This window comes from Oncorhynchus mykiss, chromosome 23, assembly GCF_057628025.1.
Source record: "Oncorhynchus mykiss isolate SJ-2025 chromosome 23, ASM5762802v1, whole genome shotgun sequence".
Classification (NCBI taxonomy): Eukaryota; Metazoa; Chordata; class Actinopteri; order Salmoniformes; family Salmonidae; genus Oncorhynchus; species Oncorhynchus mykiss.
Window position 1 is genome coordinate 1,718,040 of NC_143044.1, and position 13,981 is coordinate 1,732,020.

The 13,981-nt window shown below is 40.9% G+C and overlaps 1 protein-coding gene across 2 annotated transcripts in view; it reads left to right on the top strand.

The window, feature by feature from the left end:
• LOC110502242 (palmitoyltransferase ZDHHC16A) overlaps positions 1 to 13,141 on the top strand; it is an 18,792-nt gene extending 5,651 nt beyond the window's left edge. Inside the window, exons 2-11 of one of the 2 annotated variants that reach the window (XM_021580121.3) lie at positions 5,091 to 5,349; positions 5,847 to 6,041; positions 6,155 to 6,243; positions 6,480 to 6,508; positions 6,642 to 6,775; positions 6,979 to 7,062; positions 7,328 to 7,413; positions 7,853 to 7,976; positions 8,053 to 8,123; positions 8,323 to 13,141. In XM_021580121.3, coding sequence (XP_021435796.1) covers positions 5,098 to 5,349; positions 5,847 to 6,041; positions 6,155 to 6,243; positions 6,480 to 6,508; positions 6,642 to 6,775; positions 6,979 to 7,062; positions 7,328 to 7,413; positions 7,853 to 7,976; positions 8,053 to 8,123; positions 8,323 to 8,425 — 1,167 coding nt within the window. In that variant the 5' untranslated portion in view covers positions 5,091 to 5,097 and the 3' untranslated portion in view covers positions 8,426 to 13,141. The remainder of the gene's footprint in view (positions 1 to 5,090; positions 5,350 to 5,846; positions 6,042 to 6,154; positions 6,244 to 6,479; positions 6,509 to 6,641; positions 6,776 to 6,978; positions 7,063 to 7,327; positions 7,414 to 7,852; positions 7,977 to 8,052; positions 8,124 to 8,322) is intronic. The other variant, XM_090216576.1, reaches the window with a different exon arrangement.
• The last annotated feature ends 840 nt before the right edge of the window (positions 13,142 to 13,981 follow it).

Here is a 13,981-nt window from a genome sequence, read left to right on the forward strand (position 1 = left end):
CTACCCATCTTTAGCGGGATAATTGTCATCAACAACCGCTGAATAGCATAGTGCCACATTCACATAATATTACTAAAAATATTTATATTCATGAAATCACAAGTGCAATATTGTAAAACACAGTTTAGCCTTTTGTTAATCCACCTGTCGTCTCAGATTTTGAAAATATGTTTTACAGCAAAAGCAATCCAATCATTTGTGTAAGTTTATCGATCGCCCAACAAAACATTATGTACAGTTAGCATTAAGTAGCTTGGTCACGAAAATCAGAAAAGCAATCAAATGAATCGCTTACCTTTGATGATCTTCGGATGTTTTCACTCACGAGACTCCCAGTTACACAATAAATGTTCCTTTTGTTCCATAAAGATTATTTTTATATCCAAAATACAGTGGGGCAAAAAAGTATTTAGTCAGCAACCAATTGTTCAAGTTCTCCCGTTTTAAAAAGATGAGAGAGGCCTGTCATTTCATCATAGGTACACTTCAACTATGACAGACAAAATGAGAAAAGAAAATCCAGAAAATCATATTGTAGGATTTTTAATTAATTTATTTGCAAATTATGGTGGAAAATAAGTATTTGGTCACCTACAAACAAGCAAGATTTCTGGCTCTCACAGACCTGTAACTTATTCTTTAAGAGGCTCCTCTGTCCTCCACTCGTTACCTGTATTAATGGCACCTGTTTGAACTTGATATCAGTATAAAAGACACCTGTCCACAACCTCAAACAGTCACACTCCAAACTCCACTATGGCCAAGACCAAAGAGCTGTCAAAGGACAGCAGAAACAAAAATTGTAGACCTGCACCAGGCTGGGAAGACTGCATCTGCAATAGGTAAGCAGCTTGGTTTGAAGAAATTAACTGTGGGAGCAATTATTAGGAAATGAAAGACATACAAGACCACTGATAATCTCCCTTGATCTGGGGCTCAACGCAAGATCTCACCCCGGTAGGGTCAAAAATGATCACAAGAACGGTGAGCAAAAATCCAGAACCACACAGGGGGACCTAGTGAATGAAGATGAAACGTGGCTGGGTCTTTCAGCATGACAATGATCCCAAACACACCGCCTGGGCAACGAAGGAGTGGCTTCGTAAGAAGCATTTCAAGGTCCTGGAGTGGCCAGTCTCCAGATCTCAACCCCATAGAAAATATTTGGAGGGAGTTGAAAGTCTGTGTTGCCCAGCAACAGCCTCAAAACATCACTGCTCTAGAGGAGATCTGCATGGAGGAATGGGCCAAAATACCAGCAACAGTGTGTGAAAACCTTGTGAAGACTTACAGAAAACTTTGACCTCTGTCATTTCCAACAAAGGGTATATAACAAAGTATTGAGATAAACTTTTGTTATTGACCAAATATTTATTTTCCACCATAATTTGCAAATAAATTCATAAAAAATCCTACAATGTGATTTTTCTGGATTTTTTTTTCTCATTTTCTTTAAGCCTCCAAAATTGTCATTTGTATCTGGACAAGAGTCTGTCCCGACTTAGGCGCAGATCAAGTTCTCTCCATTTAATCATATTGTTTGTGTGTTCAGGACTACCCTCGTGGTGTTTCAGAATGGTGTTGATATTTGACCAGTCATTCACGCCTTTTATTATTTTGTAATCTTTAGTAGAAAAGAGCTTGCAGCAAAAACAATACACAGTTGTTTTTGAGTATGAAAGCCAGCTTCTGGTAATCTTTTCCCCATTTGACAGCTGTCTCTGTAATAAGCCTGAATGGAAACCTCTTCTATACTTGTCTTTAGGGTAAGAAAAATCCAGTCCTGGTTTGAGTGTGCAGAGGTCCATTAACTCGGTCCTCATAAAGTCTGTTAAGACTGGGGGCCAATCTGCTACGTCATTTGATGGAGCAGAAACTGTTCTATAATGGGTCTGAGCTGCTTGTATCTGATGCTGGCTGTACACCTCTGGTTGTGCTAGTACTGGATAAGGCTGCCTGTACTTCACCTGGGTCTGTGTTAGTTCTTGCTGAAGACTGCTGTATTGGATCTGTGTTAGTATTTGCTGAAGCCAGCTGTACTGGGTCTGTGTTAGTACTGTACTTGCTGAAGCTGCCAGTACTAGGTCTGTGTTAGTATTTGCTGAAGCCGGCTGTACTGGGTCTGCGTTAGTACTGGCTGAAGCTGGATGTGGATTACCTGAGTCTGTGCTTGTACTGGCTGATGATCCAGCACCTCCTCTACTGACACACGTAAGCATAGCACCTGTAAATTATAGATAACAATACTATTATACATTTTATCAGCTGTATCAGGCCCATTCTAACTGACTCCCCCAGATTTATTTTATACATTTTAAAATATAAATACTATTTATACTATGGCTTGGCTGAATACTTGATGGTTATTATTTACTGAGAGATGTGCATCTATTCCTAGTATTCCTAGCTAATCAACATTTTTTAATTCAATATATAAATCAATAGTCAATGTCAATCCATTGCTTTCCATCTTGCATTAGTCCAGAGTTGAAACTAAACCTTGACTGAGAGACTAAATAATCATTGCCTTGTTTTAAAATTCTGTGCACCTATGAGTGCCATCACGCACATATATTGTCTGGACTGGTACCCACAGAGGTTGCTGCTGGAAAGCTTATGAGTTCCATTTCATGAACTCATGTTCACACGTGACGCGGTTATCTTTTCCGAGCTGCAGTTTACACCGTTGGCGATTATCAAACGTAATAAATAGTTGTATTTCACTCTCACTTTAGTCAGGCACAAAGTCACAGAACACAAACCTGGAAGTGGCTGGAAAGCAAGCAAGACAGACGGACCAAGAGATGCACTGCCCAGCTAGGTTAGCAAGACAGACAGACTAGAGAGCGATGCACATCAACTTAACGTTACTGTTATTTGCTGACATCAAACTTGGAGAGAACACAAGTTTAGCTGATCGCTGTTCCCGCAATTCACTCTCATGTTGTTTTTTTCTTCTTTTTTTGTGACCAGAAGGATAGTTCCGCTTCATCCTCTCATCGAAGTTGTAAACATTGACACCAACTTTGACACGAGGGGGAGGTGAGGCTCTTGCATAATTTGCGGGCCCTACGCAACTTGCGTAATGAGCGTATAGGGCCGCCCTGCTCTGACTGGGAATACAGATATGCATCTGGTCACAGATACCGTAAAAGGAAAGTAGGGGCATGGATCAGAAAACCAGCGCAACACATCTTCGCATAAAGTTGATCAGGCTGTTGATTATGGCCTGTGGATTGTTGTCCCAATCTTCTTCAATGGCTATGCGGATTTCCTCGATATTGGCGGGGACACGCTGTCGTATACGTCGATACAGAGTATCCGAAACAGCCTCAATGGGTGACATGTCTGGTGAGTATGCAGGGCATGGAAGAACTGGGAAATTGTCAGCTTCCAGGAATTGTGTACAGATCCTTGTGACATGGGTTGTGTATTATCATGCTGAAACATGAGGTGATGGTGGCAGATGAATGGCAGGACAATGGGCCTTAGGATCTTGTCATGGTATCTCTGTGCATTCAAATTGCCATCTGTAAAATGCAATTGTGTTAATTTTCCGTAGCTTATGCCTGCCCATACCATAACCCCATCGCCACCATGGGGCACTCTGTTTACAACGTTGACATCAGCAAACCCTCTCATAAACAAGGCCTGCGGTTGTGAGGCAGGTTGTACGTACTGCCAAATTCTATAAAATGTTGGAGGTGGCTTATGGTAGAGAAATTAACATTAAATTCTCTGGCAAAAGCTCTGGTGGATATTCCTGCAGTCAGTATTGAGTTGTGTGACAACTGCACATTTGTGTCCTTTTATTGTCCCCAGCACAAGGTGCATCTGTGTAATGATCATACTGTTTAATCAGCTTCTTGATATGCCACACCTGTCAGGGGGATGGATTATCTTGACAAAGGATAAAATGCTCACTAACAGGGATGTAAACTATTTTGTTTCACAAAATACATTTTGGAATATTTCTAGGATATTTTATTTCAGCTCATGAAGGCATGTTGCGTTTTTTAATAATTTTGTTCAGTGCATTTTTTTTTATTACTCAGACACCTGTGACCCTTTTAAAATATTGGTTTGTGACTCCTCACAAGTGGAGAATTGCTGATTTTAAATATTTTTAAATATACTTGCATTCACTGAGTATTTAGTATTTGAAAGTCAAACATTAATTTCCCAACTGCTTTTTCTATAATCCTACAGGCTCTTTGTCATTCTCCATACCTTATATTCTAATGCATCCAACATTCTGTACGCTCAACCATGGTATAGGGAAGCTGCTGGTTTAGAACTCAAACTCTGGATTTCTTATTGCATACATAACACAAAGCCCTCTGCTAGTTTTCAATTTCACCCCTTCAGAAATGGCTCTTCCTAAGACTCTATTTTAGTTACTTTTTGATTGTTTTCAATCACAGTACATTTGGCCTGTTTCCACATTATTCCTTTACGGAGTCCCCTTTTGGGGCTCCAGATAGCCTAGTGGTTAGAGCGTTGGGCCAGTAACCAAAAGGTTGCTTGATCGAATCCCCGAGCTGACAAGGCCTCATTCTGCCACTGAACATTGCAGTTAACCAACTGTTCATAGGTCGTCATTGTAAATAAGAATTTGTTCTTAACTGACTTGCCTAGTAAAATAAAATAAATTCATTTGGACTGTTTTAATCGAGATGTCATCATTGATTCTTCTGCACGTTGTAGTCAACCCCCATCTGAGAAGGATGTGAAAGTATGAAACAACACTACTGCCACAGTTTTTTATTTTATTTCCAAATGGCTGGAATGTAACTTCCCATCCAATGGCAGAGATTAAATGTCATGTCATGGGGTGGGGGGGTTGGTTTAATCTAATCCTAAATTGGAATTACGGGTAGGCAGAAGGGCCAGCCGGCTGTTCCAACATATGCCGTTATTCCCAGGGAGCCAGAGGAATGTCGGAACTCAGATCCCAAAGTCATAATTGCTACGTCCGGCAGATGACAAGAGAAGGAGTAGGCCTGAACCCAGAACCAATACCATTCCTTACACCCATGTGGTTTTTGTAGCTGTGTGTGTGTACATTCATCCCTGTGTGTGTGTTTCAGGAGCAGAATGCGGCCGTGCCCCACCTTCCTGCTGGTGCTGCTGCGCTGGGTGCGGTTGCGCATGTGCGCCAGACGGTGGCGCTACAGCAATGGCAACAACAGTAGACTACCGCTGTGTGTGAGACAGAGATGGGCCTACCTCAAACTGATGGTTAACTCCCTCTATTACAACTCCCTCACCAACTCTGATGTCGTCATGGACTCACTGATGGAACCCATCTTCTGGATGGTGGACCTACTTACCCGCTGGTTCGGGGCGGTAAGTATGTGTGATAGTTGCACAGATGTTCTTGCTCATTAAACAATTTCTCCATCTCTTCAATTGATTCTCTGGTACCTTTTTTGTATACTTTTTAGCCAGTAGTTCTGAAAGTAGCGCTCGAGACAAGTGGTTCCCGACAATTACGTACTACATCACATTATGTGCACCACATCATTGTTCTCTTGCTCTGCGGTGGGTGCATGATATACCTCTTGCTAGCTGTCACTTATATGGCGATGGGCTGAAGCTCTTCGGTAGAAATCAAATTGCTAGGGGGTGGGCCCATCTGGGGGCAAATGTAGGGAAAATGGCACAGCACAGCTTTCAGAAAAACAGTTGCTTTTCAAAAATGTTGTGGCTAATTAAGACTAATTCTGCTCATAGATTATGCATGTTTGAACTACACATTGACACATCCAGCCCAAAGCGGGAGGTTCAAAAAAAATACTAAGTAGTTGTCTTTAATTACTCGATCACTCTCTCCATCTCTCCAGGTGTTTGTCTGTCTGGTGGTGATACTGACCAGTTCTATCCTGCTGATAGCCTATGTGGGTCTGCTGCCCCTGATTCTCAATACCTACTCTCCACCCTGGATAGTCTGGCACATCGGTTATGGACACTGGAACCTCATCATGATTGTCTTCCACTACTATAAAGCCACCAAAACCGCCCCAGGATATCCCCCTACGGTACACACACACACACACACACACACACACACACACACACACACACACACACACACACACACACACACACACACACACAGGGGTGGAATAAATATCTGTTGTGTTTATTCCAGGTAAAGAATGACATTCCGTTTGTGTCCGTGTGTAAGAAGTGTATCATCCCCAAACCAGCCAGGACTCACCACTGTGGAATCTGCAACACGTAAGACAAACTCAGGTTGCCCCTAACCACAGATCTAAGATCAGATGACCCTATCGCATATCCTAACCATAACCACTAGGGGGATGAAATAGCTGACCCTGGGCCAGTGGTACGGGAATTACTACCTACCTACCTATCTACCTACTCGATAAACTCATAATCCTGCTACAGTATGGTAGCAGGGTAGTATGGTAGCGTTGTAGGCCAACGTTAACATGACATCTTCTACTTCACAGGTGCATTCTGAAAATGGATCATCATTGTCGTATCCTTTAAATGGAGTTGGAGAATGGAGATTATGATTGGTAATGTCAAGTTATCAGGGATGGGTGACACCATTTATGGTGTGGATGGGTGTTAGTGTTTTTGGTTTCCTCCTTAACTCCCGTTCCCTCCAGCGTGGCTGAATAACTGTGTTGGCCATTTTAACCAGCGCTACTTCTTCTGCTTCTGTCTCTCCATGACCCTGGGCTGTGTCTACTGCAGCATCAGTGGCCGGAACCTCTTCCTAGATGCTTATAGTGCTATAGAGGTACACGCATACACACGCTTGCAAACTCTTTGAGAGAGACCTGAGCCTGCTGGTCTGCTATCTCCTCCATTGTGGGGCTTCTATTGTTGAGAGGGTCATGGTCTACTTTAACAGTCTCTGTGTTCAGTTTTAACTCTTGAAGTGTTTCTGTTTATCTCTAACCCTTGGTTGTCTTGGTGTGTGTTTTTGCATTGTCCCCATAGCGCTTCAAACACATGGACTTGGATAAATCAGGTGTCCCGGTGACAGGGATGGGGCAACTCATAGGAATCTTACCTCCTGGGCAGGTAGTACGCGTACACACACACACACACACACTGCCCCTTCCACGTCATTCTGCTTCTCGTAGTTACTTTCTTGTTCTTAGTGGTGGTAGGTCAATGGATGACTTAGATTTAAAGGGTGATATTGTTCATACGATCTTTGATCTTATATTATACTTATTATTGCATACTCATGAAACCGGTTACTTAAGTACAACCTCTGGTCCCGATTAGGATATGTTTTACTGTTTAGGCATTTGTATGACCTCTGTATGTTGTTGTCAATCAGAGCACCTACCAGACCCCTCCTCCTCCCTACACGTTCAGAGACAAGATGTTCCACAAGAGTATCATCTACATGTGGGTATTAACTAGGTGAGATCTACTTCACAATATTACTGTTATTATTACTGTAATATGTAACTTTTTGGGTGACCTGACCATGTTCACATAGAAATGTTAGTTATAGATCTGAAATTGTCATTGAAAGGAAGTCTAAGAAGCAGTAGAAATGTTCTTTGTGATCTATTTCTGTACTTCCCATTCTTCCCGTATTGTTTTTGTCTTTTACTTTCGGTTTTGTACACCAGTTTCAAACAGCTGAAAATACAATATTTTTTGTTATAAAATATATTTCAGTGGTTTAGATGGTACAATTATTCTTTACACAATACCTGCTTGTTTTGCCACATTAACTGAAATTAGGCGAAAATATTAATTTTTGCAACCAAAGTACATTTTCCCGTAATAATAGAACTTCCGTGTGTGTTGTCATTGGTTGTTTTCACCCAAAAAATGTGATTGGTCATTTTAGCACGGTGGCCGTAGCTCTGGGAGGGCTGACTATCTGGCACGCAGTGCTGATATCCCGAGGGGAGACCAGCATAGAGAGACACATCAACAACAAGGAGGCCGAACGCATGGCCAAACATGGCAAGGTGAGCATACACACGCCACTTGTCTTAAAGTTGGTGGACACAAGCTATTTAAACTGTATTCTCCTCTTTCTCCCAGGTGTACAAGAACCCCTTTAATTATGGCAGACTAAACAATTGGAAAGTCTTCTTTGGTGTGGAGAAGAGAAGGTTAGTTACATGCTTGTCACCAAGCAGTGTGAAGATCTGTTGCTCTGTGCAGATATTTAATCTAATCAAATCAAATCAAATCACATTTTATTTGTCACATACACACGCACATTATGTGACTGTTGTGGTCAGAAATAAAACACTATTAATAAATATTATTATTTCATTGAGGTAACCTCTGCCTCTCTTCTCTCTCCAGTCATTGGCTGACGCGAGTCCTCCTGCCCTCTGGACATGCCCCCTATGGGAACGGCCTGACCTGGGACATCTGTCCAATCAGAAAAGACATGATTCCCGTCTGAGCCAAATAGAAAATAACTGACTTGAGACATCTACCCAATGAAAAAATACCTGATGGCTGTCTGACCCCTGACCACACAGACTGTCTACAGAGAGAACTACATCTCCCTGTCACCCCTGTTCCCTACAGGTGCTGAAGACCGATGACCAGGTTATATAGATGAGAAGTGGAGTTCTGAGCTGGAGAGTGAATACTCAGAGAACTACAGGGATGGCCAGCAGGGAAGAGATGGGGAATGTTTGCAGCGCCCAAGTGAAACAAACCTGGTTATTTCCATGTAAAAGGATATTTTATAGAAATTAATGCATATATACAGTTGAAGTCGGAAGTTTACATACACTTAGACTGGAGTCACTTAAACTTGTTTTTCAACCACTCCACAAGTTTCTTGTTAACAAACGATAGTTTTGGCAAGTCGGTTAGGACATCTACTTTGTGCATGACACAAGTAACTGTATCACAATTCCAGTGGGTCAGAAGTTTACATACACTAAGTTGACTGTGCCTTTAAACAGCTTGGAAAATTCCAGAAAATGTTGTCATGGCTTTAGAAGCTTCTGATGGGCTAATTGACAACATTTCAGTCGTTTGGAGGTGTACATGTGGATTTATTTCAAGGACTACCTTCAAACTCAATGCCTCTTTGCTTGACATCATGGGGAAATCAGCCAAGACCACCATGTTCATCTGTACAAACAATAGTACGCAAGTATAAACAGCATGGTACCACGCAGCCGTCATGCATCTCAGGAAGGAGACGCGTTCCGTGTCCTAGAGATAAACGTATTTTGGTGCGAAATGTGCAAATCAATCCCAGAACAACAGCAAAGGACCTTGTGAAGATGCTGGAGGAGACGGGTACAAAAGTATCTATATCCACAGTAAAACGAGACCTATATCGACATAACCTGAAAGGCTGCTCGGCAAGGAAGAAGCCACTGCTCCAAAACCACCATAAAGCCAGACTACGGTTTGCAAATGTACATGGGGACAAAGATCGTACTGATGAAACAAAAATAGAACTGTTTGGCTATAATGACCATCGTTATGCTTGGAGGAAAAAGGGGGAGGTTTGCAAGCCGAAGAACACCATCCCAACCGTGAAGCACGGGGGTGGCAGCATCATGTTGTGGGGGTGCTTTGCTGCAGGAGGGACTGGTGCACTTCACAAAATAGATAGCATCATGAGGTAGGAGAATGATGTGGATATATTGAAGCATCATCTCAAGACATCAGTCTGGAAGTTAAAGCTTGGTCGCAAATGGGTCTTCCAAATGGACGATGACCCCAAGCATACATCCAAAGTTGTGGCAAAATGGCTTAAGGACAACAAAGTCAAGGTATTGGAGTGGCCATCACAAAGACCTGACCTCAATTGCATAGAAAAGTTGTGGGCAGAACTGAAAAAGCGTGTGCGAGCAAGGAGGCCTACAAACCTGACTCCGTTACACCAGCTCTGCCAGGAGGAAAGACCAAAATTCACCTTGTTTAACTTGTGGGAAGCTTGTGGAAGGCTACCTGAAACGTTTGACCCAAGTTAAACAATTTAAAGGCAATGCTACCAAATACTAATTGAGTGTATGTAAACTTCTGACCAACTGGAATTGTGATGAAATAAATAAAAGCTGAAGTAAATAATTCTCTCTACTATTATTCTGACATTTCACATTCTTAAATTAAAGTGGTGATCCTAATTGACTTAAGACAGGGACTTTTTACTAGGATTAAATGTCAGGAATTGTAAAAAACGGAGTTTAAATATATTTGGCTAAGGTGTATGTAAACTTCCGACTTCAACTGTAAATGTTTAAATGATTTTACATCCTAAAAATGTGGAATAGGCAAACGCTTTGATTTTTTTGTCAAACAGATGGAAAAGGAGTCTTGGAAGACATCTACCAGAAAAAGTCTTAAAATGTATTAGAAATATATCAAAAGACAATACTATTGAAGTAAAGACCCCTGCCAACTAATGGCAACACATTTTAGCTTAGGATAACTTTTTCTGCCTTCTGTAAGTTTTAAGAAACATTGCCTTTTGCCTTGAAATTCCTTTACCAAAAACCCACATATCTTTAAGATATTTAAAACATTTCTCCTTTACTTGTTACTCCTTCCAGAAGTAACAAGTAAAAGTAGAACTATCAATTAGTGATATTGTTTTTACTTTATGAATTAAGGTATTAAAACGTTTAATTCTGTTACCAAATTGGTAACAGAATTTCTGCAATTGAATTGGCTACAATGGGAAATCATAGTATTCACATACCACAGTTGTGTCACCTGCTACTGTCCTCCCTTCCACTGGCATACTTTTATGTTCAGCTTATAACTGTTTTGTTTTGGTCTAGTGGCCAAAGTCACTAGACAGAAATGAATTGTAACCTCATAACAGCTTTTACTGACACCTACCCATGAGTCCTCTCTTTCCATTTACTGAAACCAGCCTCCTCTACTGAGCATCGGACGTCCATGGACGTAAAAAGTAGTTAAAATTTGGTTCAATCTGCCCTGGCCTTGATTTTATTGCCCACATATGTTTTTTGGTCCGGACCAGCCTTGGTTTCAACATCCACAAACGTCTGGACCGGCCTTCATTTGACCCAAACGTAGTGTTTGAACAGTACACTACAGCAGAGTATCGTTCAGTACATTACAGCACCGTAGGTGAAGTACAGTAAAGTATACAGCACCAGTCAACGGTTTGGACACACCTACTCTTTCCAGGGTCTACATTGTAAAATAATAGTGAAGACATCAAAACTATGAAAAAACACATGGAATCATGTAGTAACCAGGTGATATATTATATTTGAGATTCTTTAAAGTAGCCACCCTTTGCTTTGACAGCTTTGCACACTCTTGGCATTCTCTCAACCAGCTTCATGAGGTAGTCACCTGGAATGCATTTCTATTAGAAGGTGTGCCTTGTTAATTTGTGGAATTTATTTCCTTAATGCGTTTGAGCCAATTAGTTGTGTTGTGACAAGATAACCCTATTTGGTAAAAGACAAAGTCCATATTAGAAGCGACAGTCCGTCATGACTTTACGTCATGAAGTCCAGTCAATCCCGGAAAATGGCAAGAATTTGAACGTTTCTTCAAGTGCAGATGCAAAAACCATTAAACGCTATGATGAAACTGGCTGCCATGAGAACCGCCACAGGAAAGGAAGACACCAGGTTATCTCTGCTGCAGAGGATAAGTTAGAATAACTGCACCTCAGATTGCAGCCCAAATAAATGCTTCACAGAGCTCAAGTAACAGACACTTCTAACATCAACTGTTCAGAGTAGACTGCAAGAATCAGACATTAATGGTCGGACCGCTACTTAAGGACAGTAATGAGATGGTCGGACCACTACTAAAGGACAGTAATGAGAAGAGACTTGCTTGGGCCAAGAACCACGAGCAATGGACATTAGACCAGTGGATATCTTTCCTTTGGCCTGATGAATCCAAATGTGTGTTGTTGTTTTTTTCAGTGATATGCCATCCCATCTGGTTTTGACTTTGTGGGACTATTATTTGTTTTTCAACAGGACAATGACCCAAAACACACCTCCAGGCTGTGTAAGGTTTATTTGACCAAGGAGAGTGATTAAGTGCTGCATCAGATGACCTGGCTTCCACAATCACACGACCACAACCCAATTGATATGGTTTGGGATGAGTTGGACCACAGAGTGAAGGAAAAGCAGCCAACAAGTGCTCAGCATCTGTGGGAACTCGAGAGAGGAAAAGCAGAGTGCCAAGAGTGTGCAAAGCTGTCATCAAGGCAAAGGGTTGCTACTTTGAAGAATCTAAAATATTACATGATTCCATAGGTGTTGATTCATAGTTTTGATGTCTTTACTATTATAATACAAATTAAAGAAAAACCCTTGAATGAGTAGGTGTGTCCAAATTTTTCACTGGTACTATAGTTCAGTACAGTGAAGGAAAAGTAGAGTTCAGAACAATACACAGTAGAGCACACAAGTTAAGTTGAGTACACAAATGACTGTACTGAACTACACTACCGTTCAACGGTTTGGGATCACGTAGAAATGGTTCATTAAAATAACATCAAATTCATCAGAAATACAGTGTAGACATTGTTAATGTTGTAAATTACTATTGTAGCTGGAAACAGCTGATTTTTTAAAAATGGTTATCTACATAGGTGTACAGAGGCCCATTATCAGCAACAAACACTACTGTTTCAATGGCACATTGTGTTAGCTAATCCAAGTTTATAATTTTTAAAGGCTAATTGACCATTAGAAAACCCTTTTGCAATTATGTTAGCACAGCTGAAAACTGTTGTTCTGATTATAGAAGCAATAACAATGGTCTTGTTTGGTGGCATAGCTCATTAAAATAATAGCCAAGTATGCAAAGAATGATATTGCATATTTCTACATTTTGGTCTAACTATTTAGGATACATCACCATGAACAGAATTACATCCATCATTTTGCATTTCTGTGTAGTACAGATCAGGGACCCATGATAAAATTCTGTTACCAGGTGTAAATCCACTTCACTTATTGTAATTCCAAACTCAAGCTGTTATCATAGCTGACAACCACATTCTTTCTGCAGACATTGAATCTAGATATTTAAACGTTTTTGAAAATGTGGTCATGTAAAAAAACTGAGGGAGATTTGAATGAAATTATGTTACCGAAATTTGCACCTGCACAGTTCTTCCAGTAAATGTGTTTTTGTAAAATGTTCAGTGTAAATTGTTGAAAGTTGTCCTTGTGCATAGATGTGTATGGTTTGTTAAACTTTGGTATCAATGGTTTTTGTTTGGCATAGATTTGAAGTGTAAAATCTGACTCAGCGCAATTCAGTTTACCGTGGAATTTCCCCCCTACAAAATGTTTAAAACCTGGTCCTTGTTGATGATTAACTTACAGGAGAGTGAGACCAAATCATGGACGCTGGACAGAGTGGATTTCAGTTGTAACAAAAGGCAGTTTATTGAGTCAAAAGATATCTTGTCCTGCAGTTTTAACGTGCACGGACATGATTCATATAGCTCAAATGGAGTTAGCTGAAAAAAGGCTTAGACAAAGGTTACAACAGTGAATGTCCAGAGAGCAGTTGAAATCCAGGGACATGGAGAGAAAAATTGGTCTGGTATGTTCCGTTCCGAGCCGCGCTGCGCCGTACAAAACTGGCGATAGATTTTCGATAGATTTTCGAGCTAAAGGATAGCTGATGACCACAAACAGTGGTTAGCTGAATACTAACGATTTGCCAGTAAAGAAGCTAACTAGCTTCTGATTAGCTTCTGGATTAGCTTCTGGGCTAGCTCCTGGCTAGCTTCTGGCTAGTTTCTGGCTAGCTTCTTGGAGGATTACAGATCTGAGGTAAATAATACTTTTTTATAAATATAAATTGGTGAGGCGGGTTGCAGGAGAGTGTTTTGAAGATGAGTTGATGGAAAATAAAAATAAAATGTATGTGAAAAAAGTTGTAAATATATATATATATACAGGACACGACAAGACGAGGACAAAAGACGTCTGAACTGCTATGCGATCTTGGAGTGACCTCCCTCCCT